Source organism: Pteronotus mesoamericanus, unplaced genomic scaffold, assembly GCF_021234165.1.
Source record: "Pteronotus mesoamericanus isolate MK-2021 breed Mesoamerican mustached bat unplaced genomic scaffold, CSHL_Meso_final contig_101, whole genome shotgun sequence".
Taxonomy (NCBI): Eukaryota; Metazoa; Chordata; class Mammalia; order Chiroptera; family Mormoopidae; genus Pteronotus; species Pteronotus mesoamericanus.
Genome location: NW_026555001.1, coordinates 17,528,502 through 17,555,546, shown reverse-complemented (window position 1 = coordinate 17,555,546; position 27,045 = coordinate 17,528,502). Strand labels below are relative to the sequence as shown.

The window sequence follows — 27,045 nt, the reverse complement described above, 5'->3', positions numbered from 1 at the left end:
TGAATTACTCCTTTAAAGTCAAGAATAAGGGAAAGATACCCCTATCACTGCTTCTATTCAATACTTTATCAAGGGATCTAGCTGGTACAGTGAGATAACAGTGCCAAGAAAAAAAACAAAAAACAAAGCTGTCGTTATTTGTAAGTGATGACTGCCTATATAGATGTTCTGAAAGAATCTACAGATGCAGCATTAGAATTAATAAGAGTATAGCAAGGTAGTAGATATAAAATGAACAAAAATGAACTGTATTTTAATATGCCAGTAAGTTATAAAACATAATTTTTATAACAGTAGCAAAAAAAAAGTAAACAAAATTTTTTAAAAACCGAAAATACAGGAAAAAAAAACCCCAGGAGCAACAAAAAATACAAAGCACCGAGAAATAAATAAACAAGATGTGGAAAGACTCCTGCTTTTGGACATGATGAAGTAACCGAGACCAGATCTAGTCTCCTGACTGAAACAGTAAGAAAAACTGGACAAAATACATGAAAAAACAGTTGTCAAAACGTCGGCACCAGGCAACGAAAGAGCAATTGGAGAGACGGACACCAACGCGGTGAGTCTTACGACTGTACCAGCTTTCGCTTTGAGAGTTTCCAGGTGACCCGGGAGAGTACTACTTGGAGCGCAGAGGGCTCCCTGAATTAATTTTGGAGGCCAAAATGGCTGGAGTTCACAGGACTGGATAGTGGAGAGGAGTGAGCTACACAGAGAGAAAACTTGGGAGCTCTACAGAAGGTCCCCCTCGAGTGCCCAACAGATGGTCGATCAAATAAATGGGGGTGCACTCTTCTTTGAGCACGCCCGCACGCCCTTCCTCAGGCGTGTACTTGGCTGCTTCTGTCCTGAGCTCTAAGGGTCCTGAGACTTGCACCCAGGGGAACAACGGGCAGCGGCCGCGTGGGAGTCGCTGTGACTGACTTCTCAGTGGGTCCCTGCAGCCCAGCATGGCCCCTTCTTCCCCATAAAGTTCCTAGAGAGCCAACGCAGGGCTCCGCCCAGCGCTCTCCGGCTGCGGCTTCTGCCCTAGGCCCTCCCTCGTCCCGCTGCGGCAGCTTCAATAGCGTTAATAACCGTTAATAACCGCCCTTTCAGAATCCCCTGGACTCCTGCTGTGAAACCCTCCCTACACAGTCAAGCACCCACACACCAGCTGGCCCTGGACAGACCCGCTCCGGGCTGATCCCTCTCTGCTGGCATGTCCACCGGAAGAAGAAATACAGAGACAACACACGCACACATAAAATCAAGAACATTTCTGTAGGCCAGCAATAATCACAAAGAAAATACCATCAAAAGATTCACAACAGGCTAGGCTGAGCGGAGGAGGGCACAAGGGGGGAAAATTGGGACAACTGTAATAGGATGACAATAAAATATTTAATAACACTCACAACAGCTGCATCCACTCTGAGTGACTTTATTGGATACATTCACAGGATTCTGACCAGTGACACGCGGATGAGCACACACCTGGCAGCGCCCACCCCGCCCCTCCCCAGGCCCCCCGCCCCTCCTCGGCCCCCACGGCAGCGGGCCTCCCTCCTGCGGAAAACGGAGCCAGGCCTCCGGCTGCAGACCAGCGGCCTCCACTTCCATTATCCCAGCAGCTGTCTAATGCATCTGAACCACAAAATGGGCCCTCGCTCCTTTCCTATCCCAGCTCCATCTTCATAAACTGTAACAGACAGACTGGAGTCCCCAAAGGTACAAAACATTTCTTTCCAGATAATTTTAAAGGAAATGGAAAAAATGCCTTTGTGCTAATGTAGCATCTGTGGCCGAGACAATTCATCTGCAGGTGGGCTCCAGCCACACACTGACCAAGCTGTTTATGCTGCAGTAACTACATTAGCGACCGTGTCTGAAGGCGGTGAGAAGCACTGTGTCTGCCTGAGGTTGGGCTCAGGGCTCTTTCCACGATACTACACTGGCCCTTTAGCCCGTAATTATAATAACTGGTACTTTTTAGAACTACCCTGGATTCAGTGAAATTCCAACTGTCCAAAATACTTTCTCTCACAGACTCTATGCTGGTCTCTAAGACTTGAATGGAAGAAAAAGAAAAATACCAAAATTAAAGCAACAATTTAAGAGTTGATTATGAGGAGAAAAACAGGGTATTTTTATAATCCCAAGACAGGGGGGGAAAAAATCCTCAGGGAGAAAATCAGGAGTGACATAAGACCAGGCCTTAGCTCTCCCCGGTGCTTGGTACTGTGTTAGCAACATCAGCAGGTGCTCAAGTGGGGCTTGAAATGTTGTTTGAAATCTGCCCGGGGCCAGTTTTTAGGAGTATCTGGACCTTAGTCAGCTAGAATTTTCTAAAGAAGGTTCGGTTTAAATTCTGGGCAGCCCAGCCAACACTGTAACTAATTCCTGTTCTAGGGAGCCCTGGGGATAGAGGTCAATGGGCTTTTTGTCTCCCTCTGAGCTCTGTTGATTCCTGCTGGTTTGGGGTTAAAAGGACGCACTGGAGGGTCTGCCCCCCAGTACTCCTCATCCTCACCTGTAAGCCAAGAGAAAGCTCTGTAGCCAAGCTGAGGTACCTTTTAAGTGCTCTGAGAGAGCTTTCACACAGCTCTGGGCAAGAGACAGAAAGCCTCTGAGAAGCCGTAAAACACAATCCTGGTGGCACCATCGTATTGTCTTGTTCTGGGAATTCTGCCTTTAGACAAAACCACATGATTGTGAATATATAAACAAGCACTTTCTAAGCCATCTCACAAAGCCTGAGCCCGGCTACAGAGTGCAGGGAGCCTCGGCCTGGGAGGGAGAGGGAAGCGGCAGGGGCCGAGCCAGCCAGGGCGAGCGCTGCACCTCAGTGCCGCGGTTCAAGTCCCAGCTGGGGCGAGACCGTGGCGGAAGAGAGCTCTTGTGTAATGGTCCCATCCGAAAGGCTGCACGGCGAGTACTCTTTAAACAAATGTCAGGCCATACTGCCTAAATGGTTAGAATAACCAGTGGTATCTAAACTTTGGACTGTAAGGTCCCTATAGATTTCATGACAAGGACCAGACTCAACACTCTGAGACAAAGAGTCTCTGAAGATATTTGACCTGGAGCTGCCATCTCGTATGATTATCTCCTGTGTGGCTGTGAAAGTTAACGGGATGAAGCCTTCGCTATCGGCGCAGAGAAGGATCCAGCGGGAGCCTGCAAAGTAAAGTAAACACACAGGCAATTTAGGATATTTCACCTTATTTATAAGGAAAAATAACAAATGGCCACTTTGTGAGGGGAAGAATTCAGTAGTTGAGAATATGAAACCTGACCATGACACGCCTTTACAGAGAATGCGGAGATGGGAGGACTGAGTATTACCGAGCGTCTGGTTATCCGGCAGGAAGGGGATGTTGACGCCTCCCAGCTGAGGAACAGGCATTCTCACTCAGGCGAGGCGTTTATCACTCAGCGGTACGCCTGCCCTGCGAGCTTCTGTCTGCACACGTTAGGGGTTGTGTGTGGAGTGTCCCTATTTTCTCTCCATGTTGTTAATGAGTTTCTCCAGAAAATACATGAAGTTGGGAACAGCCACTGCTATGGAAGGTTCATTCTTCAGATCCATTGCAACCTCTAGCCACCCAAGGAGGCTGAGGTGACTGGAGCTAGCCTAGAATGCCCCAGATCGATGAGCCTGTATGGTTTGTCCCAGGGGAACCGAGCGCCACTGGCGTAACACACGCCTGGACCTTACTCTTCCAAGTTAATCGTGGTTTAACTTTTTAAAAAATCTTCATCTGAGGATATGCTTATTGATTTTTTAGAGAAAGAAGGGAGAGGGAGAGAGGGAGGAAGGGAGAAAGAGAAACATTGACACGAGAGAGGAAAATATCGATCGGTGGCCGCCTGGACGCACCCTGACTGGGGATCGAATCCGCAACCTAGGTAACGTGCCCTCACCAGGGATAGAACCTGCAACCTTTGTGGTGTATGGGGCAACGCTTCAACCAAGTCAGCACCTGGCCAGGGGTCAAGTCTGCTATGTCTTAACTTTCTCTTTTTTTTTTTAGATTTCATTTATTTATTTTAGAAAGAGAAGGAAACAACATGAGAGGGAAACAGCAATCAGTTGCCTCTCACCTCCCCCGCCCCCCCAGCTGGGGACCTGGCCCTCAACCCAGGCTTGTGCTCTGACCAGGAATCGGACTGGTGACTTTTTGGGGTGTAGGACAATGCCCACCCCAGTCAGGGCCCATGTCTTAACGCGCAACCTTGTAATTTCACTTCTGAAAATCTATACTGTCCAAAAACAACACGTAAAGCATACAGAGAGGTTTTTATTAATGTTATTTATAATGGGCACCATTGGAACCCAACTAAATTAAGAAATATGACAAAGTAAAAAATGGTGCACCTTAGAAGAGAATATTAACTCCCACCTAGGAAAAATGACAATTATGAGGTCATATCATGAATGTGTCAAAACAGAAAAATGCTGCTGCTACAATGTTAAGGGGGGAAATGAAACAAATTTTATCTTCAGTGCAGTAGCTACTGTGACAAGGAGACAAAAGAAAAGAACCATTTGAAGGAACGTGGGCATTGCTCAGTCCCCCGCCACCTTTAACTGTCCCTCATGTCCACATGTTCACTGCACCTTAAAACTACTCCTTTCAGAAATATTCTGCAATGCTGCTATTATCTTTGTGTTCTAGTGCAACAGGTATACACAAGGTTTTTATGTCATTTCCTTGCAGTTGGTATATATGGCTTTGTAACTCTTCTAGTTTTCACGTACACATTTAGGTTTTCCAGCTCAGCTTTAAGTTCCTTAAGGGCAGATCACATATTTCCCATGTATTTGGTGGCATTATGCCACCATGTGTTATATTTTATAGGCATATAACAGGCCTGGGTATACAGCAGACAATAATACTTGCTAATTACCTGGTGAATTCCAGAATTATCGGTACACGTCATTTTCTTATTCTTTTTATAAAGGTTTTATTTATTTTTAGAGAGGGGGGAGATGAGGGAGAAAGAGTGGGAAGGAACCATTAGTGTGTTTGCCTCTCTCATGCCCCCTGCTGGGGAACTGGCCCAAAACCCAGGCATATGTCTTGACTGGGAATCGAACCAGAAACCCTTTGGTTCATAGGCCAGCACTCAATCCACTGAGCCACACCAGCCAGGACTCTTTTTTTTTTTTTCTTTAAGATATTATTTTTTATTTTTAGAGAGGGGGAGGGAGAAAGAAAGAGAAACATCAATGTGAGAGAGAAACATCGATTGCTTGCCTTTCGCAAGACCTACCCTACAACCCAGGCATGTGCCCTGGTAGGGAATCGAACCAGCAAACTTTTGGTTGGCACGCGGGCGCCCAATCCACTGACCCACATCAGCCACCCACATTGCCAATGAAAGTTACGCACAAAATAGATGGTGGAAGGAGGGGTTGTTGGGTAGGGTTAACTTCTCAATTGTACCTACCATGCAGCATTTCAATAAGAGAGAGGCCAAAAGTCTGCTGAATGGTACTGAGCCTTAGTTTGCCATTGCAGAGAAGCACGTTTCTTGTTTCAACAATGGGACCTATATAATAAGGTTTCTTCAAATACAAAAACAAACGTTGTTAAGCCAATTGCAGCACCAATGGATTTAACATTTCTTAAGAATAGAAAGTATAAATAGTTGTCTTAAATCCTTACCTATTACCACTATCAATCAGACTTCAATTTTATATAAGGAGCTTTTTGCTATATTATTTAACACAACAAAAGGGTCAGAACAAAACGCAAACCCCTAATTTCCTTCTCCTTTTGCGCTGCTTTTTCCCATGTCTCTATTACATGGAACTGGCTGTTGTAGGATATGACCGATAACTCTACAGGATGATTAATGGCAGCCTAAGAGCACGATCTGATGGTGAGGAACAGGTGCTTGGCTATTGTAGGTGTAACTAAGAAACTTCATGCTTCCTTTAATGGGAGAAAAATGCCAAGAAGGACTGCCCTAAGTGGTGGCGTAGTGGAGGAATTGGACAAGTAAACTGGTCAAATTTCACTTAGCTTAGAAAAAGTACAAAGAAAAATGACTTCTAAATTTTAAAAAGTCTTAGTGCATATTAACTCATCTTTAAAAATGGTTTCAAATATCCCTAGAGAAAAAACATATAAAATTATTATAGCTCTAATTTATGTTAAGAGTCCAAAGGCACAATCATAGAACATAGAATAAAAAATATTAACTTCTCCAATTATACATTATTTGAAACAATACCTTCATGTAAGCATTTGAAGAAGAGCTTTATTGGTAAGTTATGTGTCTAACTCATTCTGTAGTTAAAATTATTACTACTCATTTTCTGACTGCTGAGAACCATAATTTCTACAATGAAATATAAACTGTACATTTGTGGAACAATGAACAACTCAAAGAGCATGTCTACTAATACCATTTTAAAAGATGTCACAAATAAACTGCAAGGGCCAGGAGCAACTAATCATTTATTAGAACTCTATGAAATGCTGCTTTGGAAATTACAGGGGAAATTCTTCCTTGCTTTTGATTAACTTGCCTTTTTCTTTTACTTTTCTCATTACAAAAGGAATACATGCTCAGTATGAAAGAGTAAAACATAAATTTATAATGCAGAAAATAAAATGCCCCAAACGCTACCCTCCAGAGGTAGTTACTGATAACAGCTTGGTTGGTTCAGTTCATTATAAACTGAGAAACTAGAGAATTAAAAAGGCAAAAAAATCCCACTTTTTTTCTTAAAAAATACAGAATTTCACATTTACAGATGTTTACAAAAGAAAAAAGATGTTATTATTTGAAAGAAATAATATAGATTTACTTACAACTAACTATCTGTGATTTTCTCTAAGGGCTGGATTATGAAGAGTTTTTACTTTCAACATTAATTATTCCCATATTGGTTCCATTTCCCCCCCTCAATAAGCATATATTACTTTTGTAATTGGGGGGGGGGGTTCTGCATGCTCTCAAAAATTCAATTAAAAAATGCAGAAACCAAATTAATAAAATATTGCAAGAAAATCTAGACTATTACATGTATATTAATTTCTACAATATACAAAAACTTCTTATAGACTATTAATCCAATAGGAAAAAATGAGCAATAAGCAATTTATTTTTTGGATCCAAAATATGAAGACATATGTACTCAAATTCATTAACAGTAAAGAAAAAATAAATTAATAAAAGTGAAATACCACTTCACATTTATCAGATTCATGAGAATGTGAGAAAAAGGTTGCTGGTGAGCACGTGATGATACACTGTTAAGCACGAATCTCTGAAAGGCAATCTGGCAAATGTTTAAAAGTAGAAACATATATATTCAAATTGCACTCTTGCTTCTGGGAACCAACCCAACAGAAATAAAAATACAAATACAAATGGATACATACAAGAATACTATTGCAGCGCTATGTGGAGTGGGTAAGAACTGAAAACAAAGTGAATGTCCATTCAACAAGGGAACGCTTGAAAAAACAGCATACTCTGTGCATGAAGTCGAAAGTACACCGTATGACCCTATTTTTGTAAAACCACCACCACCTCTGAACCTACATATATCTTGTTCCTATATATTGGGTTAGCAAAAAGTCCATTACATTTTTTCCCATAAGATGGCTTTGGTAGTGCTAAGTTGTCTTTAACTTCATTCGAAACAATTTTGTTAGATGATACTGTGTCAGCTGTTATATCAGCATGCATTAAAAAAAAAAACTTAATCAAAACTGGTGAATTTTTATGCAGCCATTGTAATATTGAAGACAGAAAAAAATGCAACATTTTTGGCATATTATGCTTTGTTATTTCAAGAAAAGTAAAAATGCAACTGAAATGCAAACAAAAAAAAAAGGGGGGAGATTTGTGCAGTGTATGGAGAAGGTTCTGTGACTGAACATGTCAAAACTGGTTTGCACCCTGACTGGTGTGGCTCAGTGGACTGAGTGCCAGCCTGTGAACCAAAAGGTCACCAGTTCCATTCCCAGTCAGGGCACATGCCTGAGTTGTGGGCCAAGTCCCCAGCTGGGGGTGCGTGAGGGGCAATTGTATCTCTCACACACTGATATTCCTCTCCCTCTCTTTTTCCCTCCCTTCCCCTCTCTCTAAAAAGTAAATAAAATCCTTTTTAAAAAATCTAAATAAATATAACCATTCTTACATATGGAAGAGGGTCTGCGTTGCATAAGAAAAAAGTTTCATGATGAAGTAGCACAATTTAAAAGTATTTTTTTCTAAATATAAGTTGGCAGAATAATCATTCATGTATTTCATACCATGTACATGATAAAAATCAGTGTATACTGGTATGTGTGTCCATATGGTTGGCAGACAACCAACCTGCAAAGGAATAACAACCTGCCTGTACTATAACATACCCTGTTCAATTCGAACACCATCTTTCTCATCAACTAATTTTTCTGGCAGTGACCACCGGTTGCAGGAGCTTCTATGGACAGTGCTAGCCCCTCAAGGAGAAATTACCTGGTAAGAGATGTGGACATAAGGCAGATCCTGAGAGAGTGGATACACTGGAGAGGGTTTCTTTCCATTATGTAGGGAGTCTGTGAGCTCAGAAAGACATCGCTGTACTTCATTCAGTTTCTGAGATAAAATTTCCAGTTCCTTAGACGGCTGGTAAGTTTCCTTTTCCCGTTGTGAGTTCTTTCTCTGAGGAAAATTAGGGGGCTCCGGGGTGCTGGTGTGGCCTGGCACGTTGCTGGGTCTGGGCAGGGTCACTGGCTGGGTCACAGGCTCGGCACCTAGAGTTTCCAGGACTACGGAGCCATCGCCGACGCTGGACGGAGGACTTTTGATTTCTTTAATAAGGGTACGTTCGGGCCTCCCACCCTGACTCCTGCAATTAGCTGTTAACAAGAGCCCTCTGTTTTGGTGATACGTATCTGGAGAAAGACCTTCAATTAGCTTCTTTTCCTCTGTTTTATCTAGCAGAAGACTGAAACTAGAGTAGCCACTCTGGTTTTCACTCAATGTTATTGGAAATCCCTCTTTCAACATTACTTCTCTAACAATCAAGCGAATGATATACTCATCAGACTTTGAAGGAGGAAGAAATGTCAAATCCGTGGATTTTTGTTTTCCTACCAAAATTAGTAATAATTTATCTGTCAAGAAACATATGCCTTTTGGTCGTTCACTACTCTCTAACTGAATTTGCTGGATGTCTGGCATAAACGATGGAATGACAGAATAGATAAAAATTATATTACAAGTATTGGAGGCCACTGCCACAACCTGTGCTTTAAGATTAAATGCTATCAGATCAGGAACCAGAATGCCTGGAATGGGGACTTTCCTGGTCTGGGTAACCTCTTTCTCAAAAGTCACAAGTACCAAATGTGAAGAATCCAGACCAGTTCCTGTCAAGTAGTCCTTTTTTCTTAGACAAATAAGGTTATTACCCTCAGACTTCGATCTATTGAAAATTATATGAGTCAGATCCAGAGGATCTGAAAAGGAAGAAGAAAAGGGAGAAACTGACATGTCCAAATTTGTGTCAGAAGGGATTGCCCCCTTATCCACAGAGAACATGTCATTAGTAACCGTGTCATCAACCAGACAAGTGTCTTCACTACTGGGCGGAACATCAAGTGCTTCAGATGCATTTAAGCCACAAATCTTATCCAGCGGAAGCTCAGTGGCTATGGCGACCTGTGAGGCCACAGTGGCTCCGATAGAGCGCACGTAGCTGTCCACATCAAACACCGAGCAGGAGAAGCACCTGTGAAGAGTCTTCTGCGCACTGTCCCAAATATAAGAATGCAGGCTGCTGCCTACTGCCACCACCAGCCTCTGGCCGTCCTGGGTCCAACAGGCGCAATGAATAAGGCCTGGGGCGCTGCTGTCTGCTCTTACCCGGGAACTGTCACAGTGCACATTATGGAGAACGGAGACATCCTGTGCGGTCAGCACAGCCAGGACAGCACTTTCGGGGTGCCACACACAGCCTTGGGGAAGGACAGGGTGCGATTCTCTAATTTCACAGGTCTTAGACATCAACCACTTGCTTGACTCCTTAGTACTGGGACACAGCTGCCACACAGTGACATGCTGCGTGTGCTGGACAGCGAGCAGAGGGGGCGTGTCAGCTGCACCAGGTGGGGCCCAGGACACCCCATACACCTGTTCAAATTGTCCAATGACCTCCGAGTCCCCAAACTTGGCCTCTCCACTCTGAAGCTGTACATCAGTCAGGACTACCTGATTCCCATTGGTCCAGACAAGGCCGTGAACTGGGTGTACTGCTTGATACAAGGCATTCAGCCCAGTCCTGAGAAGTTTTCCTTTCCCCAACTCCATCCTTTCTGATGAAGGTTATCTGAAATAATTAAGAAGAAAAGCTACACCATAATCAGACAGATCCAGAATGCAGGACATGTTACAGTTGGCTCACACCTTTCACGGGCTAATGCTGTGAGGGGATGAAAGGACTGGGAGTGTGGCAGGTTCAAAGCCACCACTGAGCCACGAGAAGCAAATGTATCGTATAAACTTTGGATCTCAAATGGAGGACATAAAATTTTCTACCAAAAAAAGAACAAAACTGTGTTGAACTGGGGAAATCAGAATATGGAATGGATATTAGAAGATGCTAGAGTTAACAGTTTTCTTAAGTGTGACCATGGTATTGTGCTTACGTATTTATGAAAATGTCCTTACTGTCAAAATACGCATGTTGAAGTATTGGGGGATAAAATGTCTTAATGCCTACAACTTGTTTTCAAATGTCTTAGCAAACAAACCAACCAATAAAATTTTGTATATACTGTATACATATTTTACATGTGTATATATGCAGAGAGCTAAAACAAATGTAGCAAAATGGTAATAATTGCTGAAGCCAGACTGAGGCTATGTCAGTATTCTTGGGACTTTCAACTTTGAAGCTAGAAAATTTTCAAATTAAAAAGTTGAAAAGAAAGTCTTCTTCACCATCTAATTTATATTTTCCTTTCATTGCCAAGTCAATGAATAACTGATATTCACAACTGACTTTATTAGCACTTATTTCCTCAACTCCCTTAAAAATAGCCCTTACTTTTATACTGAAACAACACTCAAGTCACTATTGCTATTTCTATTTCATCGTATTCAAATAGCACTTAATTTTCAGAATATTTTCACATTCCCTGTTGCATTTGCTCCTTGCAACAATCCTTCACAATAATATAAATTAGGTTAGGCAAGTATTACTTTCAATTTTTTCATTCTTAAGGTTCCCCCCTGCCCCGGAAATTTAGATTGCTAAAGTACATGTTCACTGCAATGAAATTCAAACAAACCATGTGTCTGAAGTAGAACACAATGTCTCCTCCTACCCCATGCCAACTCCCCTTTACCTTTACCACCACCAGCACCCGCCCCCAAATCGTAAGCCCTTCATAACAGCACTGTTCACAATTTGATGTATAGCCTTGAAACCGTTAGCAAACCCTACAAATATAGAAATAAAATTTCATATGTGCTAAGTTTTTTCTTTTAGACAAAAAATGGGAGTATAAGACAGAGTTCCTAACCAGGAACTGTTAACAGCAAAAACCACTATGGCTAACTTAAGCAACACAAACAAACAAACAAAAGGCTCAAGAACCAGGCTCAGAAAACAAACAGGAACCAAATGAGGCCAGGCACAATAAGCCACAGCTGCCACTCTTTCTAAACAGCTGGGGACCTAACTTCTCAACAGCTGAGAAGCAAACCTCACTGCCCCTTCTCTTGATGGCGACTGCTTAAGATTCCGAATGGGAAGACGCCTCCCACTGGCTGAGCTAAGTTCACACACCCTTTGCTCCAGCAGCCAGGAGCGGGAGAGGGCTCCCCACAAAGGCTCCTGTCACAGGGGATGGGCTGTGCCTCCCACCAACACTCACACAAAGGGAGATTCTTCCCAAATTATGTAGCGGTTTTCAAAAAAAACAACTGATTACCACAGAGGTTGTATCTTACATATCATTCACTATTTTACAGCAGGGGCACCTTTCAAAGTCAATAATAGAGATCTGCCTCAGTGTTTTAAGTAGCTGCATTAGCAGCAGTAAGGTATTCCATACTTTTTAGGTACCAGAATGTATTCAATGGCTCCCTTATAGGTAGAAATTCAGCTTGTTTCCAATTTTTATCTGATTGTGGACTGAGCCAAAAAGTTTAGTACTCAGGTCTCATCACTTTTCCCTTTTTTCCTTCCTTCCAGTGCCACCTACTCTTATGTTTTCAATTATCATCTACATTTATTACTCTGAGATCTGCATCTCCTTTCCTGGCTTCTCTGCTGAGCTGCAATACCATTCAAATATATATTAGGCTTTACATCATGGCTGATATTACCGTGCCTACATTCACTTCAAACTTAACCTACCTCTTTGCTAGCTTTGTCCCTGCTCTTAGAATCTTTTTCTAAAAAGAACAGTCTGTTTTCCACTTCTAGTGTCAGATTAACTGGTTCTGCAGTAGCTTGCTAAATACAGAAATAAGTCCCCTGTCATTACCAGTGACCAAAACTGCCATCTCTAACTCACTGGTCTTAATTAATATGTTTTTCCCTAATATCTATGGAGGTACTTTTAAAAGACTTTGATAAATAATGCACAGTACATTTTCCTGGGCAGGGAAAATTCCCAATGCACCAATTATATCAAAGGCAACTTATATGACCATGTTTTAAGCCACACAAGTGAGTATAATGTCACTGAGTTTACGTATGGCCAGGGGTAGCACAGGTTAAGTATTTGCGAATATGGAAAAAAAACACGAGGTTACTAAGTTTTTAGAAGAACTCACTTCAATGTTTCATCTTTAGTAACAAGAAGAAATTTGGCATGCTTTGCTCAAAAAGCCTAATGATAATTACAAAAGTCTGCTCCAACCCTTTCAACTCTACGGCTGGTCCAGGTGCTGACCACCTCTCCCTGTTTAGTGGGGCAGGATGAGGTGAGGTCCTCTGACACCGGCCTCTTCTTTCCCACAAAGCCTGGATACTCTGTGTGGTTGGAGAGAATTATCTTTGAAAATAAATCACAGTTCTGGTCATTTTGTTCTTCTGCTCTAACTCTTTGGATGAGTCTCTACAGTCACATATGTAAAAGAAGGCATTTAAGGCCTTATATTATGATACTGATATTCCTTTCCAACCTCATCTCCTGATCGTAAAGGGCCTGCTGAGGAATTTGGAGGAACCAGCACACATTCATGTGACAACGTGCAGGATGGACTTAAGAAAAGTGGCAAGTTCAATAAAGCGCTGTGAAATATTTTGAATGTTACAATGAGAAAGCGAGCCAAGTCTGTAGCTACTTCAACAGAGAAAGAGGGCGAGATTCGAGAGATTTCTACTGCAGATGGACTAGATAATGACATCAGGTAGGATGTGAATGGTGAAAAAGGAGGACGAACTAAAGATAACACAAAGTTTTTGCTCGGGAAATTGTTAAACCATTCTTCAGAGATACCGAAGGCAGACCATGCTTCAAAGGTGAAGACAAGAGTGTAGGCCCTGGTGAGGTAGCTCCATTGCTTAGAGTGTTGTCCTGATACACCAAGGTTTCAGGTTGGATCCCTGATCAGGGCGCATACGAGAATCAACCAATGAATGCATAAATCAGTAGAACAACAAATTGATGTTTCTCTCTCTCCCTAAAATCAATTTTTTAAAAAAGGATGTGTAGTGTGTGATAAATTTAGTATCAGATGTGCATCATTTAGGATATATTTAGGGTAGCAGTGTTCTTTAGGCAGTCAAAGAGGAAGAATTTGGAAGTTAAAGCCAAAGCAGCGAACAGCCTCACTGTGAAAGATCAAAAAGCCCAAAGGTTGAAATGACTTTCAGGAGTTCTCCAATTATTTGGTATCTTTTAAAATACTTATACGTTGCCTGAAGCTAACTGTATACCTGCTGGCCTCTCAACCCCTCAGACTGTAAGATAACTGAAATCAGGACACCCTGGGTGTTTTAGGAAGAGAAAAGCCTACTCTATTAGCTCCGGGGAGGGGTGGTCAGAACCAGGACCTGGTGTGCAGTCTACGACCACTTATTTCTCCTGTTTTTCATCTCCTTCAAAGACAATTCATGGTGCAAATCAAGGGGCTTAGGTGAACTGGCTCACTCCCAGTAGTTTAAGCAGATGTACACCCACCTCCAACCTGCTTTTCTAAGTTTATTGTGTTTCCATTTTAAACTAAGTTCAAGTTCCTTACACTTATTTTTAAAAAATTAACACACCTCTTGGGCATCTTCTGCACCTTTCCGCCCCTTCTTCCCTCAAGGTGCATACCTTTGGTCTCTCTCTGTCTCTCCCTTTCTCTCCCCTAAGCTCCAAGGGCCCCTCTTTTGCCTCTGTAACTTGTTTCCTGAGCCCACTCAGCCCAGCTGCCTCGCGTTTTCTACCTCTGCGACTTTCTAAATAATCGTTCCCTTGTATTTGAAAAAATAAATGAACATATACGAAAGGTAAGTTCACACCAAAAAAACCCATCCAAAGAAAATTATGATTACATACCTCTAGACACTTTTTTCCATGACATTTTGGGTAAACTTTTTCAATCATACCGTACCATTTCGTATCACCATTTTCTCATTTAACATTATATATTAGCATTTTTCCCATAGTATTTAAAAGTTTTGTATAGGCCACTTAATATTCACTCTGAAGGTCCATAATTTTCCTCACTGCTGAAATACCTGGTTGTAGCCAACTTTATCCCACTATAAATAACGCCGAGATAAAGATCTTTATGCATAAAGGGTTTTCTTCATTTTGGATATATCCCAGAAGTGTCACTTATGAGTCACAGGGAATATACTCATTCGTTTAAACCCAGTCCCGGAACGTCCGCAACCGCTAACGACTGCACGCGCACCCCTCACCATTCTTCCCATACTGGCCGCACACCTGTTTGTCTTCCACCCTCCCCGCAAGTGCCGGTCCCACCACCTCCCACCCCGCCCACCCACACACTGCCCACATCCTCCAGGCTGGGCAACAATGGAGACAAAACACCTTTAGACTCACTGACCCACAATAAACCAATATTCCCGGAGCCGCCCGCAACTCACCTACCGCGGATCCGAAGTCGTAGCGGGGACCGGAAGCATCGATTCGAAGGCCTCTGATAGGTGAGCGATGGGCGGGAAAGCTCAATATTACTGTCCGCCTATTGGTTTCTGCGTGTGTCACGTTAGAAGAATGTCCTTCCCACAGGCTAATAAGCTCGGGCTTTGCCGCACAGATCTCTGGGAGTTGTAGTTTCGGTGACACTCATGACCGTAAACCACGCACAATTTCTCCCTCCCTTAAGAGGTTTAGCGCCTTCCCCCTTTTCTTATAGGTTCTCTTAGTATAAGTTAAAATCCAGGAGCCCAAGAGTCAACACAGTTTCTTAACATTTGGAGTTGGGGGAGAGATGAGGAGTCAGGAATGGGAAGGAGTCGAGGACCTCTTTTAAATACAGCATTTCCCCCCCAAAATACAAAATAGTGTGCATTCTACTGAAGCCACTCCATTGATCTGTTCCAGATACATACACAGCCCTGTTCTACACGTACCCCAAAAGTGTCTGCCCCCGGCCATAGCCCATGGACTGGTAGTGCATCACTAGGCTTCTTTAGACCAAGTTACGCTTCTGGGAGACTCGGGCCACCCCTTGCCACAGCCAATGCGGGATTTCAGACCCGGACCCGCATGGAACAGTTGATCAGCATCTTCCTGAGCGGTACAGCCAATCCTCCTTCCACGGTGCTGGTCACCTGCAGTCTCCTGTCTGATCTGGGAGCATGGGGAAGGACATCTTTAGGGCCCACTCCGGACACCTTTCCTGGGACTTTTCGCCCTCTGCCTATCTTCCAGCGCCACTTGTTAGAGTCATACTTGACCTAATTTTTGGAACAATGCAGGGAAGAGGTAGAAACAAAAATTTAAAACGGAAATTTATAGCCCCACTCATTCTTCAAGCAAAGGTTACTTCTTTGGAAAAGCTTGATAGATTCCTGGATCTCTGTTGGGTGAAGGAAGAACATAGGTCGAACTCATTCATTCGTCCCACAGCAAGAATCCCTCCACGCCGTAGCTGCGTCCCTGCTCACCCCGGATTTAGTTCCTCGAAGGCAGCGATTCTGTCTTAATTCCATTGGTTTCCCCAGGATGTCATTCTTTGCCTTGAAAGGTGGGAACCCACCCGTGCGTGGGGCAGAGCGACCTGGGATGGCGAGCAGGGGCTTAGAGTGGGGGCAGAAGGGTCGGCAATGAACCTTGCCTCACCCCACACAGCCCCCCGTGCCCCCTCCCCCCCCCGCCCCCACCCCCAGCTGGCTTCTGCAGGTCCGGGCAGCCCCTCTAAGGCAGGACCCTTCTCGAGCGCTTCCACGCTTTCGGAGCCCCTGTCAACGAGCGCATCTAGTCACAGCGCCGGAGTAGCTGCTGGCCGTCCCCGGGTCTGTGGAATCGAGCGGATTCCCCAGAGCCGCCAAACGCACGTTGAACGGAGGGATGCAGGGGTGGGCAGACGGGCGAGTGCGTGGATGCGGAAAGGGCTGCCTGCCTCCCTCAGCATCCTCCGCGGTCAGCGGGTCAGTCGGCCCGGCCAGGCTCCGGAGCCGCGGGTCAGGCCCCCTCCCCCGGGCTCCGCCCCGTCCGACCCCACCTTGCCACGCCGCTCCGCCCCGCCGCCCCCTTCCCCGCGGCCCCTCCCCGCGCAGGTCCCGGCCGCCACCGCACCTCCTCCGGCTCTGCAGTGGCGGCGGGGAGGCGAGTCGAAGCGCCAGCCGGGCCGGGGCCGGAGTCGGAGCCGAGCCGGGGTCGGGCAGCAGCGGGGACCCTCGGAGGCGGGGCCATTGGGACCGCGATGGGCGTGGAGATCGAGACCATCTCCCCGGGAGACGGTACCGGGCGCGGAGCCGGGGAACGAGGACGGGTCCCGGGGCGGAGCTGGGCGGGCGGGGGTCCCTTTCGGGGGTGACGCGGAGGGTGCCCGAACGTGGGGAGGTCCTGGGCTGGGGGCACGGAGGAGACAGCGGATGGGATCGCGGGGATCTAAGAGACGATCCCTGCTGTCCTTTCCGCGCCGGCTCACCTAAGGGAGCGCAGGCGGCGGCCGGGAGGCGGGGGTCTGCGGCCGCCACCGCCCCGGAGGCCGCAGGCTGCCGCGGCTGGAGCCGCTCGGTTATCCGCTGCTCCTGGTTTCCCAGGGCCAGGTTTCAGCTCCGCTTTTCCTGCGCTGCTGGGTGAGCTCTGGAAAGGGGAAAGGACGTGCTTGGGGTGCTCTTCTGCCCCAGCAGCCCCTTTCTAACGCGCCTCCCGCCCGATGCGCGCCAGGCAGTGAGGCGCTGCGGGGACCCAGCCAGTCTAGGCAGGGAGCTGCCCGCTCCCGCCCTGCGTCTCGCTTTATCCTCCGCGCCCGGTTCAGCCGCTCTGGGCGTCCTGTCCCTCCCATGGCTTTCGAGATTGTCTGCAAACCGATGGCCTTCAAACTTAAGCCTCCAGCCCAGACCTCCGACCTGAGTTCCAGGTGGACCATTTATCCAGCTGCGGCTGAGCCTCTCCCCGGATACCCCACCAATACATGCAAGTCCCCGAGTCCAAAACAGAACTTGCTCTCCTCTGTGTTCCCTGTTCCCTGCCTCTCGGCTTAGCGCCACTCCTTTCCTAAGCCAGACATCCCGGGCGTCACCCTTGTATAACTGGGCCTGGATGTGCAAGGAGTAACTAGCTACCTCTTTATTTCCTTTAAAACAAACAAACAAAACCCCCTTAATTTAGACTGGAACCCCCATTTCTGCAGGATCTGATAAGTAAACTTTATATCAGACATTACTGTCACCCCCCCATCCCGGAAATTGGAGGGCCCCTTGGTTCCAGGCCATCTCCCTACTGAAAGGCAGTGGTCCCTGAAATTCCCAGTGCTACCCAGGATCACCGGTGGCTGCAGCGTCTCTGCCCACAGTGAGAGCCACGGTGCTGGCTCCCAGGAAGCACATCCCTGAGGCCTTGTCACCTACCTCCAGGGCAGGGCCATGCAGCGCAGCCAGGGGGCTGGAGAGCTGCCTCCCCTTCCCGGCTCACAGCAGCCTTTAGAGTTTTCTCTCCTCATCCTCCATCTCTGGCCAGGGACAAAGAGAATCTTCTCAGAGGAGAATTAGACTTTTAGAGAAAACCTGGAGGAGCTCTGGTCTTCTGCCTTCAGCCCAATTTGAAACCCTGAGTCAAGGAAGCACAAATGGGCCAGACAACCATGCATAACCTAGGAGGGGATATACAAATTAATATCTCAACGCGAAATGCTGCGGTGCTGGAGAGGCTTGTCGGTTCAGCTCCATACCAAGTCCTGTGAGGTCCTCCCGCTGAGTATCTCCAGGCTCCGTCCCCTGCCTTGCTTCAGGCTGCCATCACCTCCCACCTGGATTTCTGCACAGCTTCTAAACCGGTCGTCCCCCCTCCGGTCCCACCTCCCTGCCCCCCATCTGGCCTCCCACCTCACTCCTGCTCATTTTCTATACCACAGCCTGAGAACTCTTGAAAATGTCTTTTAACCATGTCGTAATATACTTTATGGCATAAGATATTTTACTGAATCTTCCAGCTCCTTCTCCAGGCAGACAGTGAGATAACCTAATCTTACCTCCCACACTATATTCTCATCTCTCACTATCAGCCCCTACCCCCACTACCAACTTTTCCCCCAGTTTTAGCAAGCCGCCAGAAAGCTGTTGAACGCGTCAGTCACTCGGCAAATATTTATTGAACAGGTATTGTGTGCTGGGCCCTAGGTTTCCAGCGGTGAACCAGACAGGACTGCTGCTATGCTTGACTCAAGGCCTTTGAACGTGTTTTTCGCTGTTCCCAGATTACCTCCCTTTGCTTCCTCTGGCAAACCACTCATCTTTTAAGGTTGCAGTTTAACCATGATCTCCTCTCGGAAGCTTTCCCTGACACCCACAGCCAGTTGCTCCCCTCTGTGGGTTCGCACAGAGTCCTCTAAATATTGGCTCAGTTCTTAGCCCTCCCAAGGCATTGTTGTCCAGCCCCAAGGCTTTCAATTCCACCCAAATCAATACCTTAAGTGCAGACTCTCCGTTTGCCTACTTGCACTATAAACTCGGATGTCTAATAGGCATCTCAAGATTGCCACCTGCACAAATCTGTCCTCCCCATTCTTCCCCATCTCAGGAATTTGCTCCACCATCCCTCATGCTGGACCCCATCTTCACACCATTAGCATACGCTGTCAGCTCTGCTTCCAGAATACATCTTCCATCTCTTTGGCTCTCTCCCCTGCTGCCACCAAGTTAATTCAAGCCATCATTGATTTCCTGTCTGGATTACTGCAACAGGCGCCCGACCGTCTATCCTACACACAGCAGCCAGAGTGATCTTATAAAATCTTAATTCAGATTATGTCATTCTTGCTTAAAACCCTCCAGTGGCTTACTGTTGCACTTAGAATGAAAACCAGCTCTGTGGGGCCTGGCAGGGGCCAGGGCCTTCCTGCTCATCTCGTCCTCCCGCCCTTCTTTCCAGTCACCTGGCCTCCTTTCTCTCCTGCAGATGTACTGATCCTTTCCTGCCTCGTGATTTGTGCACTTGCTGACCTCTCTTCTACAAGTCTCAGCGCTGGGAGGCCACCCTGGACCATCCTGTCTAAAATGGCCTGCCCACTGTGTCTCTCTTTAATTTACCTTTAGAGAACACAATCTATAATTATATTGTTTATTTGAGGAGTGTTTGTCTCCCTCCATTGGAGTGTAAACTCCAAAAGAGTAGGATCTTGCCTCTGTGGTTCATTGCCATATCCCCCAACTCAGGCCCAGGCCTTGCACATAGTAGGTGTTCAGTAAATATTTGTGAATAATTGTGTTTATTCATTTTTGATCACAGTCATCACCTTACATTAGAATCTATTATTTGTGTTGCTCTGTGTTCCTGTAATCTAGTCCAGGCCTAGCACATAGTAGGCCGTCAGTGGATGTTTATGGAATGGATGGGGGAAAGTGAAAGGAGCAAAGAAAGGAAGAGAGCCAACAAGATCAGAGTTGAAGAACCCAAGGAAATAATGTTAAAGTCAAAACCAGAGTGGCGAAGTAACTGATCTGGCTTATACAAGGCACAGGGTCAGAACTAGAGCCATGGGTGTCTTCCCGGTGTGGAGGGAAAGGTGGGCCGATCACACCTGAATGTGCCAGGTGACCCTATAATGTCTTATTTGTTCATCTGCCCTCATGTTTCCTTGCAGGAAGGACATTCCCCAAGAAGGGCCAGACGTGTGTGGTGCACTACACAGGTAGGCCTCGCTCTCCCAGCCCTCATCAGACCTGCCCCTCCCAAGGTAGGTCTCCCCTCCGAGACCCATCTCATCTCTGGAGACATCTGCTCCCCTGCACTGGGCCCAGAGCCCAAGGCAACCAGGTCTTCCTCTGACCAGCTATCCCCTACGTCTCACACCAGCCTGTGGGAATGCAAGGCTAACCCCTCCCCACTTATACCAGCGAGAGTCGCCCGTGGTGCCAGCCTCTAATTGAGCCAAGCCGCGCCATTCCTCTCAGCTCTGCGTGGGCAGACCGGAGCCCCGCACTCCTGGTTCTGCCTGACCTTTTGAAATCCCTTCTTACGGCTCGAAGAGTCCTGACCATGCTGGCGCACTCCCTTTTCATCCTACAGCATCGTTAGAGAAGAGGACGGTGGCTTCTTCAGAACGTCCTTTCTTTTTTTCAGAAATGGGCTCTTCAATTCAGCCTACGGTTATTGAGCACTTATCGTGCGCAAGATGCTGTGTGGGGCACTGGGGGCACGAGGATGAAAAGGGAGAATTCCCACCTTCCTCGGGGCGGTGAGGGGTGGGAGAGGGCAGACAAGTCAGTCACCCAGAGGCTCTGGTGCAATGTCGGGGGCAGGCGACGGCATTGCTGTGGGGACCCGGGCAGGGTGCTGCGTCTCTGCCGGCCCTTCTTGTATGAGCTCTATTGGAAGAAAGGACAGGTGCGCTGAGGAACATTCTAGATGGAGTTCCTGTGGAGTGCTGGTAGGAATATCACAAGCAGGTGTTTGTTCCAAAGGGGGTGAGTGCTCTGCCTTGTGACCTGCTTCCCAATGTGGCAAACCTGGTGACAGCCACCTACCAGACAGCAAGGCCAGTTTAATTCCTAGCACGTTTTGAGATGGGGCCATTTTTAACAGTTCTGTGGACCAGTGTGAAGTGCCAGGTTAATTCTAGGCAGATAGTGTGGGTATTTTTCTCAACTGCTGGGTTGCTGGTCGCTGACGTCAGTGGGCTGGAGCTGTGTCTTATCTCCCGGAGCTGTGGCCTAATTACCGTGGGTCTTCTGGGGCCTCTGACCTGTGTAATTGATTTATCTGCTCTACATGTTGCAGACAGATCTGTACTTATCAAGTTACTGAAACCACAACATCCTTTTGAAAAGACTTTTCACAATACATACAGAGAACAGGCAACATGCATTACACAGTAACATCAGCCATGAGCAGCTCTGGTTTGGGGCGGGACTGTCTCATCAGCTACAGCAGAAGATTATATGGGACTTTTTGGTAAACTTTTTTTTAAATATAAATACAGTAGAGAACATAAATCTAAGACAAACAGCTCCATGAAATTTTTCAAAATGATCGCACTTAGATAACCGCCGCCCCGAGGAACATAGGCATTTCCTGTACCCCCAGGAGCCTCCCTCCTCCTCCTCCTCCTCCTCCTCCTCCTCCTCCTCCTCCTCCTCCTCCTCCTCCCAGTTATCATGCCTCCCTGAAGGCAACCAGTGTTCCAACTTCTGTCCCCACAGGTTGGTTTTGCCTGGTTTTGAACCTCATATAAATAGGATTATAGAATGTATACTCTTCTATGTTTGGCTTATCTCATTCAGTGTTGTGTCTGTGAGATTCATCCAGAGTGGTTGTTCTTTTTTATTCTTGTACAGTTCATTATATGAATATACTACAAGTTATCCTTTCTACAGTTGCTGGCCATTTGGGTTGTTTATAGTTTTGGTTATCAGGAGTAGTCTTGCTTTGAACAGTCTTGTAGGCGCCTTCTGGTGCACATCTGTACCTGTTTCAGCTGGGGATATGCCTGGGAGTGGAATTGTTAGGGTACAGGGATATACCTGCTCAGATTCACCGGATGCTGCAAATAGCTTTCCAAAGCAATTCTGCCAATTTCCACTTCCCCTTGCAATGCATGAGTCCCAGTTCCCCTACATCCTCATCAGCACTTGGTTTTATCAGGTTTTGTTGGGGTTCTGGCCTGCTCTGGGTGTCCCGCGATATCTCACTGTGGTTTGAATTGCGTTGTCTCGAAGACTCATGAAGTTGAGTAGTTTTTAATGTGCTTATTTGGCCATTTGGATATCCTCTTTAGTCTGCTCAAATTTTATCCATTAAAAAATTGGTTGTCTTTTTATTTATAGGAATTTTTTATGTATTCTAGATATGCCCTTTGTTGGTTATACCTCTAACTGCTCCCATGCTATGGCTTGCCTTTTTACTTTATTGTTGTCACGTTTTTAACAGAAGATCTTAATTTCCTTGAAGTCCTATATGTCAACCTTTTCCTTTAGAGTTAGTCCTTCTTGTGTTCAGAAGTCTTTGTCTATCCCTAGGTCATGAAGATGTTCTATTTATTATTTTGTAGATGCTTTATTATTTTATCTTTCATATTTAGGTCTGATTCATCTGGAATTGATTCTTGTGTGAGGATGAAGTAGGGGTCAATGTTCACTTTTCTCCCCATATGGATTTACAGTTGATCCAGTAACATTAATTAAAAAAAAAAAAATCACCCTTTTGCCCTGACTGGTTCAGTTGGGCATTGTTCCACAAAGTGAAAGGTCACCAGTTCAGTTCCAGTCAGGGCGCATGACTGGGTTGAGGGTTCGGTCCCAGAACCTTCTGAGTTAAGAGACAACCAATCGATGTTTCTCTCTCACATCAATGTTCCTCTTCCTCTCTTTCTCCCTCCCTTCTCCTTTCTCTAAAAATAAATAAATAAAATCTTTAAAAACAATTTAAAAATATCATCCTTTCTCTGTTGCATTGCAGTGGCACCTTTTGTCAAATCAAGCACCATGTTCATGTGGGTCTGCTTCTGGGCTGCATGGTTTTGGCAGAACATGTAGTGGTAGATAACCACATGATCTGAAGTAGATTCAGTCTTATGAAACCTGAAGAAATTGGGGCATGAGACAGTCAGTCTTTAAATGGAGTGTGTGAATGTGCATGTGCATACCCATATATGTGTTTGTCCAAATGTGTGTCTATGTGAATATACATAGACCTGTGTATCTAAATATTTTCTTAGCATGTTTGGCCATTAGGATTTTTCTTCTGAGTGTATGTGCATACATGGATGTGAGCATGCTTGATTATCTCTGTGTATCTGAATATCTTAACAACCTATGTATCATGAATTTGTATCTTAGTATCCATCTATGTAGCCATAGGTTTCTCTCCTTTGTCTGATTTAGTCCCCAGCGCAAGAGCCCAATGTATTCTACACAGAAAGTAGGTAGTAAGACTGTCCCTTTTGTACAGTTGTAGGAATTAGGAAGAGGAATGCTAGATCCTCAGATACAAAGCTGGGCCAGACCTCGTTTGTTAAACATGGCAAAGCTGAGGTCATGAGAGGCAGTAATTTGCCTAACTTCACACAATGAGTTAGTGCCAGAGTGAAGTCATAATCTATTCTCTGTGCTTACAGGGCAGATCTTTCTTTGGTCCTCAGTTGCCTTTTTTTTTTTTTTTTTTTTTTTTTTTTTTGTGGTCCAGGGGCTGCAGAAAGAAGTCTTAGTTATATTGCCATCATTTGCAGAAGGTCTGATCTTTGAGTCAGTCACCAATAAGAATAGAAAGCAGCTCTTGGGCCTTTGGCATCTGGATGGAGACATGCAACAGAGATAACAAGGCATGTGCAGCTGAAGGGATGGATGCTCCAAACTGCTGAGGACAGTCCTATTTGTCTAGGTTCTAGAGGCCACTGCTGATTGGCTGGGACACTTTATACTATTCAGTGTGACCTTTGGGTTTTGCATCTTGGGGAAACATTGGGAAAACCAGGTGAGGATTCAACGTGAGGGGAAATGCCTGGGACAACATCTTCGGGATGAGGAAACAGCTCCCCAAAGTTGTAAAGCCCAGAGGTATTTGAGCAAGGTATGACCTGAATAGGACATGGGGTGGGGAGAGAGACCGGAAGGAAGGGGAGAGCAGAAAGGGGGGGTTATGAGGCAGGCAGCAGCCAGATCTTGAAGTGCCTCTATGCCATGTGGACCTTTGGATTCTGCTACAGGGAACTATTGAAGTGTTTGAAGCAAGGAAATGAATGATATGATCGGATATGCGTATTTATTTATTTATAGAGAGGGGAAGGGAAGGAGAAAGGGAAACATCAATGTGTGGTTACATTTTGCATGCCCCCTGCGGGGGACCTGGCCTGCAACCCAGGCACATGCTTTGCCCTGGTAATCGAACCAAGGACCTTTGGTTTGTTGGCTGGCACTCAAATCCACTGAGCCACACCAGCTAGGGTAATATGTGTTTTTAAAACAACCATTCGCGGTGCAGCGTGGAGAAGGGAATGGATAAGAGTGGAGCAGAGACAAGTTAGAGGTTGTTCCTTTGTGCTCTTGAGACATGATGGCGACTAGGTGAGGCCCCAGGATGGTGGTAACAGAAATGGAGGAAATCAGGGATTGTAAAGATATGTTGGCCTTGTTGATAGGCTGTATCTGGGAGTAAGGCAGAGGGAAGAGTCCACGTTCCCTTGGGCAACAGGACCGATGGGGAAGGTTGGAAGAGGAGTTTTGTGCAGAATAGGAATTCCATGTCAGATGCATTGACCCTGAAGTGGAAGTTGACTCATGATCACAACCGTTTAGCGCCTTATTCTTGCTTTCACAGGAATGCTCCAGAATGGGAAGAAATTTGATTCATCCAGAGACAGAAACAAACCTTTCAAGTTCAGAATTGGCAAACAGGAAGTCATCAAGGGTTTTGAAGAAGGTGCAGCCCAGGTAGGATGAAGTCCTTGTTACAGGGGATTTGAGGGGTTGGGGGTCTGGGCTCCACACTGCCCCCCGCCCCCATCACAGACCTACAGCTTTGACTCTCCTGCCAGGGCAGGGCCACACCATCTAGTTTCAGGCCTGGCTTCGTGTCCCCGCCCCTTTTGTTGCCAGCATGACTCCTTTGTCCCTGGGCTCTCATCCCAAGTTCACCACACCCCCAGGTTTGCTGGGAACTAGCTGGGGAGGCTTGTGAGCAACCAGCTGTCCCAGATGGAGGCGGCAGAAGTGTTGGGGTAGGCCGGGGCGGGGCCTTTTTTCAACGTTTAAAAAAAAACAATTTCAGACTTGCAAAAATATTGCAGGAATAGTAGAATCCCCATATGTTCTTTACCCAGCTCCCCCAAATGTTAACATTTTACATAATCATAGTACAAAGATAAAAACCAGGACTTTGATACAATACTGTTAACCAAGCCATTCAAATTTTTGAGTCAGACGTTCAAAATTAAAAATCGGTTTATTCCAGTTCCACCCAGTCTCACAAATGCCAGGCCGGTGCTTGGTGACGGCCGTGGTGAGCCCTCCTGGCCTGTGAAGTCAGGGCGCGCCCTGAGAGAGGTCTTTTCAGCCCTCACCGCCTTGCTGTGGCTCTGGCCTTGAAAGCTCTAATGAGCTGCCTCTGTCACCCACCTGATTTGGTGTGCACATACGTGTGCCCTTTAGACACCCTGTTTAGGTGTGTTTGGAAGAGGGTGAGGAACAGTCCTGAGTGAGTGGAAGTATTTGGGCCCTGCCGTGACTAAGCGGCCATGCTTGTTGAGCGGGTGAATTTGAGACTGCTTTGTGGGAGTTACTGTCCACAGTCAAGTTTCTGCTATCCTGAAGCAGAGTCTACACACGTCACAACTCAGCACAACTTCAGTGGGCCACATACAAAACTCAACTCAGGTTGTCAGGGTTACCGTGAGGATGGTTTAAGAAAATGCCATAGTTATTTCACCTTTTTCTTTTAAATCAAGCTGGGTCCTCTTTCTCCTCTCCCCATCTGCCCCCATCCCTGCTAGATGAGCTTGGGGCAGAGGGCGAAGCTGACCTGCACCCCTGATGTGGCGTACGGAGCCACGGGCCACCCTGGCGTCATCCCTCCCAATGCCACCCTCATCTTCGATGTGGAGCTGCTCAACTTAGAGTGAAGGCGGGAAGGAACTCAAGGTGGCGGGAGATGACGGCCTCCCCCTGCCCCCCAGAGCCTGCCCTGCCGCTGGGACGGCTCTTCCCGCTTGGGGCTCTCGATCAGTGCGCTCGCCTCACTGCCCCACAACATGGTCCATTCTCTCTGCCCACGTTGCTCTGTTTATGTGTTGGTCATTGTTCACGTGCATCCTTGCTTGAGGACACTTCGGTTGCGGATCAAAACATTTCAGGTTGTGCATTCTGCGTGTGCATGTAGTAGCCATTCCTGACCACAGAACACAGATTTCTTGTTCGCACAATCTACACTGCCTTACCTTCACTTAAGCCAGACACACAAGGTGCTCAGACACGAGATGTACGTGGTGTACATGGAGGGACTTGAGCCAGTTACCTTTGCTGTCACTTTCTCTCTCAGAAGTTGTTGGCTGCTGACTTACAAAATGTCCTCTTTGGAAATGACATGTAAAATAAAGGCTCTGTGCTTGACAAATTCCTGTCCATCCTTATTGTAGGTAGGAAATTCTTTAAGGACCACATAAGCCTGTCACCCCTGGGAGTGGGAAGGAGCCTTCCAAGTAGCCAGGAGAGTGATAATAAATAATTACAATGTGAGTACTGTACATGCACGGCCTTATTCTGTATGTTTTTAAAATAAAATTACCACCAATCCTCTAAGCAGCCCTACAAGGTAGGTATTATTTGTCACTCATCTCACAGGCTCAAGTCTCTCTAAATAACTAAAGGAATACGTTGTGTTCAAACCCCGTGCCTTGTGGGATTTGAGCCGCTGTGGTCTCCCAACCTGTAGCTGTCTGGACTCAGAGGGGTGAGCTGCCTGCACCCCGAGG

At 46.1% G+C, this 27,045-nt stretch overlaps 2 protein-coding genes across 3 annotated transcripts; one reads left to right on the top strand and one right to left on the bottom strand.

Moving 5' to 3' along the window:
- Window positions 1–1,615: 1,615 nt before the first annotated feature.
- On the bottom strand, window positions 1,616–15,090 carry WDCP (WD repeat and coiled coil containing). Its single transcript, XM_054569140.1, has 4 exons — window positions 15,059–15,090; window positions 8,473–10,327; window positions 5,440–5,557; window positions 1,616–3,162 (listed from the first exon to the last, which is right to left on the bottom strand). The coding sequence occupies exons 2-4, from the start codon at window positions 10,306–10,308 to the stop codon at window positions 2,936–2,938; spliced, it is 2,181 nt and encodes a 726-aa protein (XP_054425115.1). The 5' UTR covers window positions 10,309–10,327; window positions 15,059–15,090; the 3' UTR covers window positions 1,616–2,935.
- Window positions 15,091–16,745: 1,655 nt separating this feature from the next.
- Window positions 16,746–26,830, top strand: FKBP1B (FKBP prolyl isomerase 1B). 2 transcript variants are annotated; one of them, XM_054569118.1, is made up of 4 exons: window positions 16,746–16,879; window positions 20,227–20,274; window positions 24,897–25,009; window positions 26,068–26,830. In XM_054569118.1, the coding sequence occupies exons 1-4, from the start codon at window positions 16,843–16,845 to the stop codon at window positions 26,194–26,196; spliced, it is 327 nt and encodes a 108-aa protein (XP_054425093.1). In that variant the 5' UTR covers window positions 16,746–16,842; the 3' UTR covers window positions 26,197–26,830. The 2 variants fall into 2 exon arrangements, with proteins under 2 accessions (XP_054425093.1, XP_054425102.1); XM_054569127.1 differs by having other exon boundaries at window positions 26,023–26,115.
- Window positions 26,831–27,045: the final 215 nt, after the last annotated feature.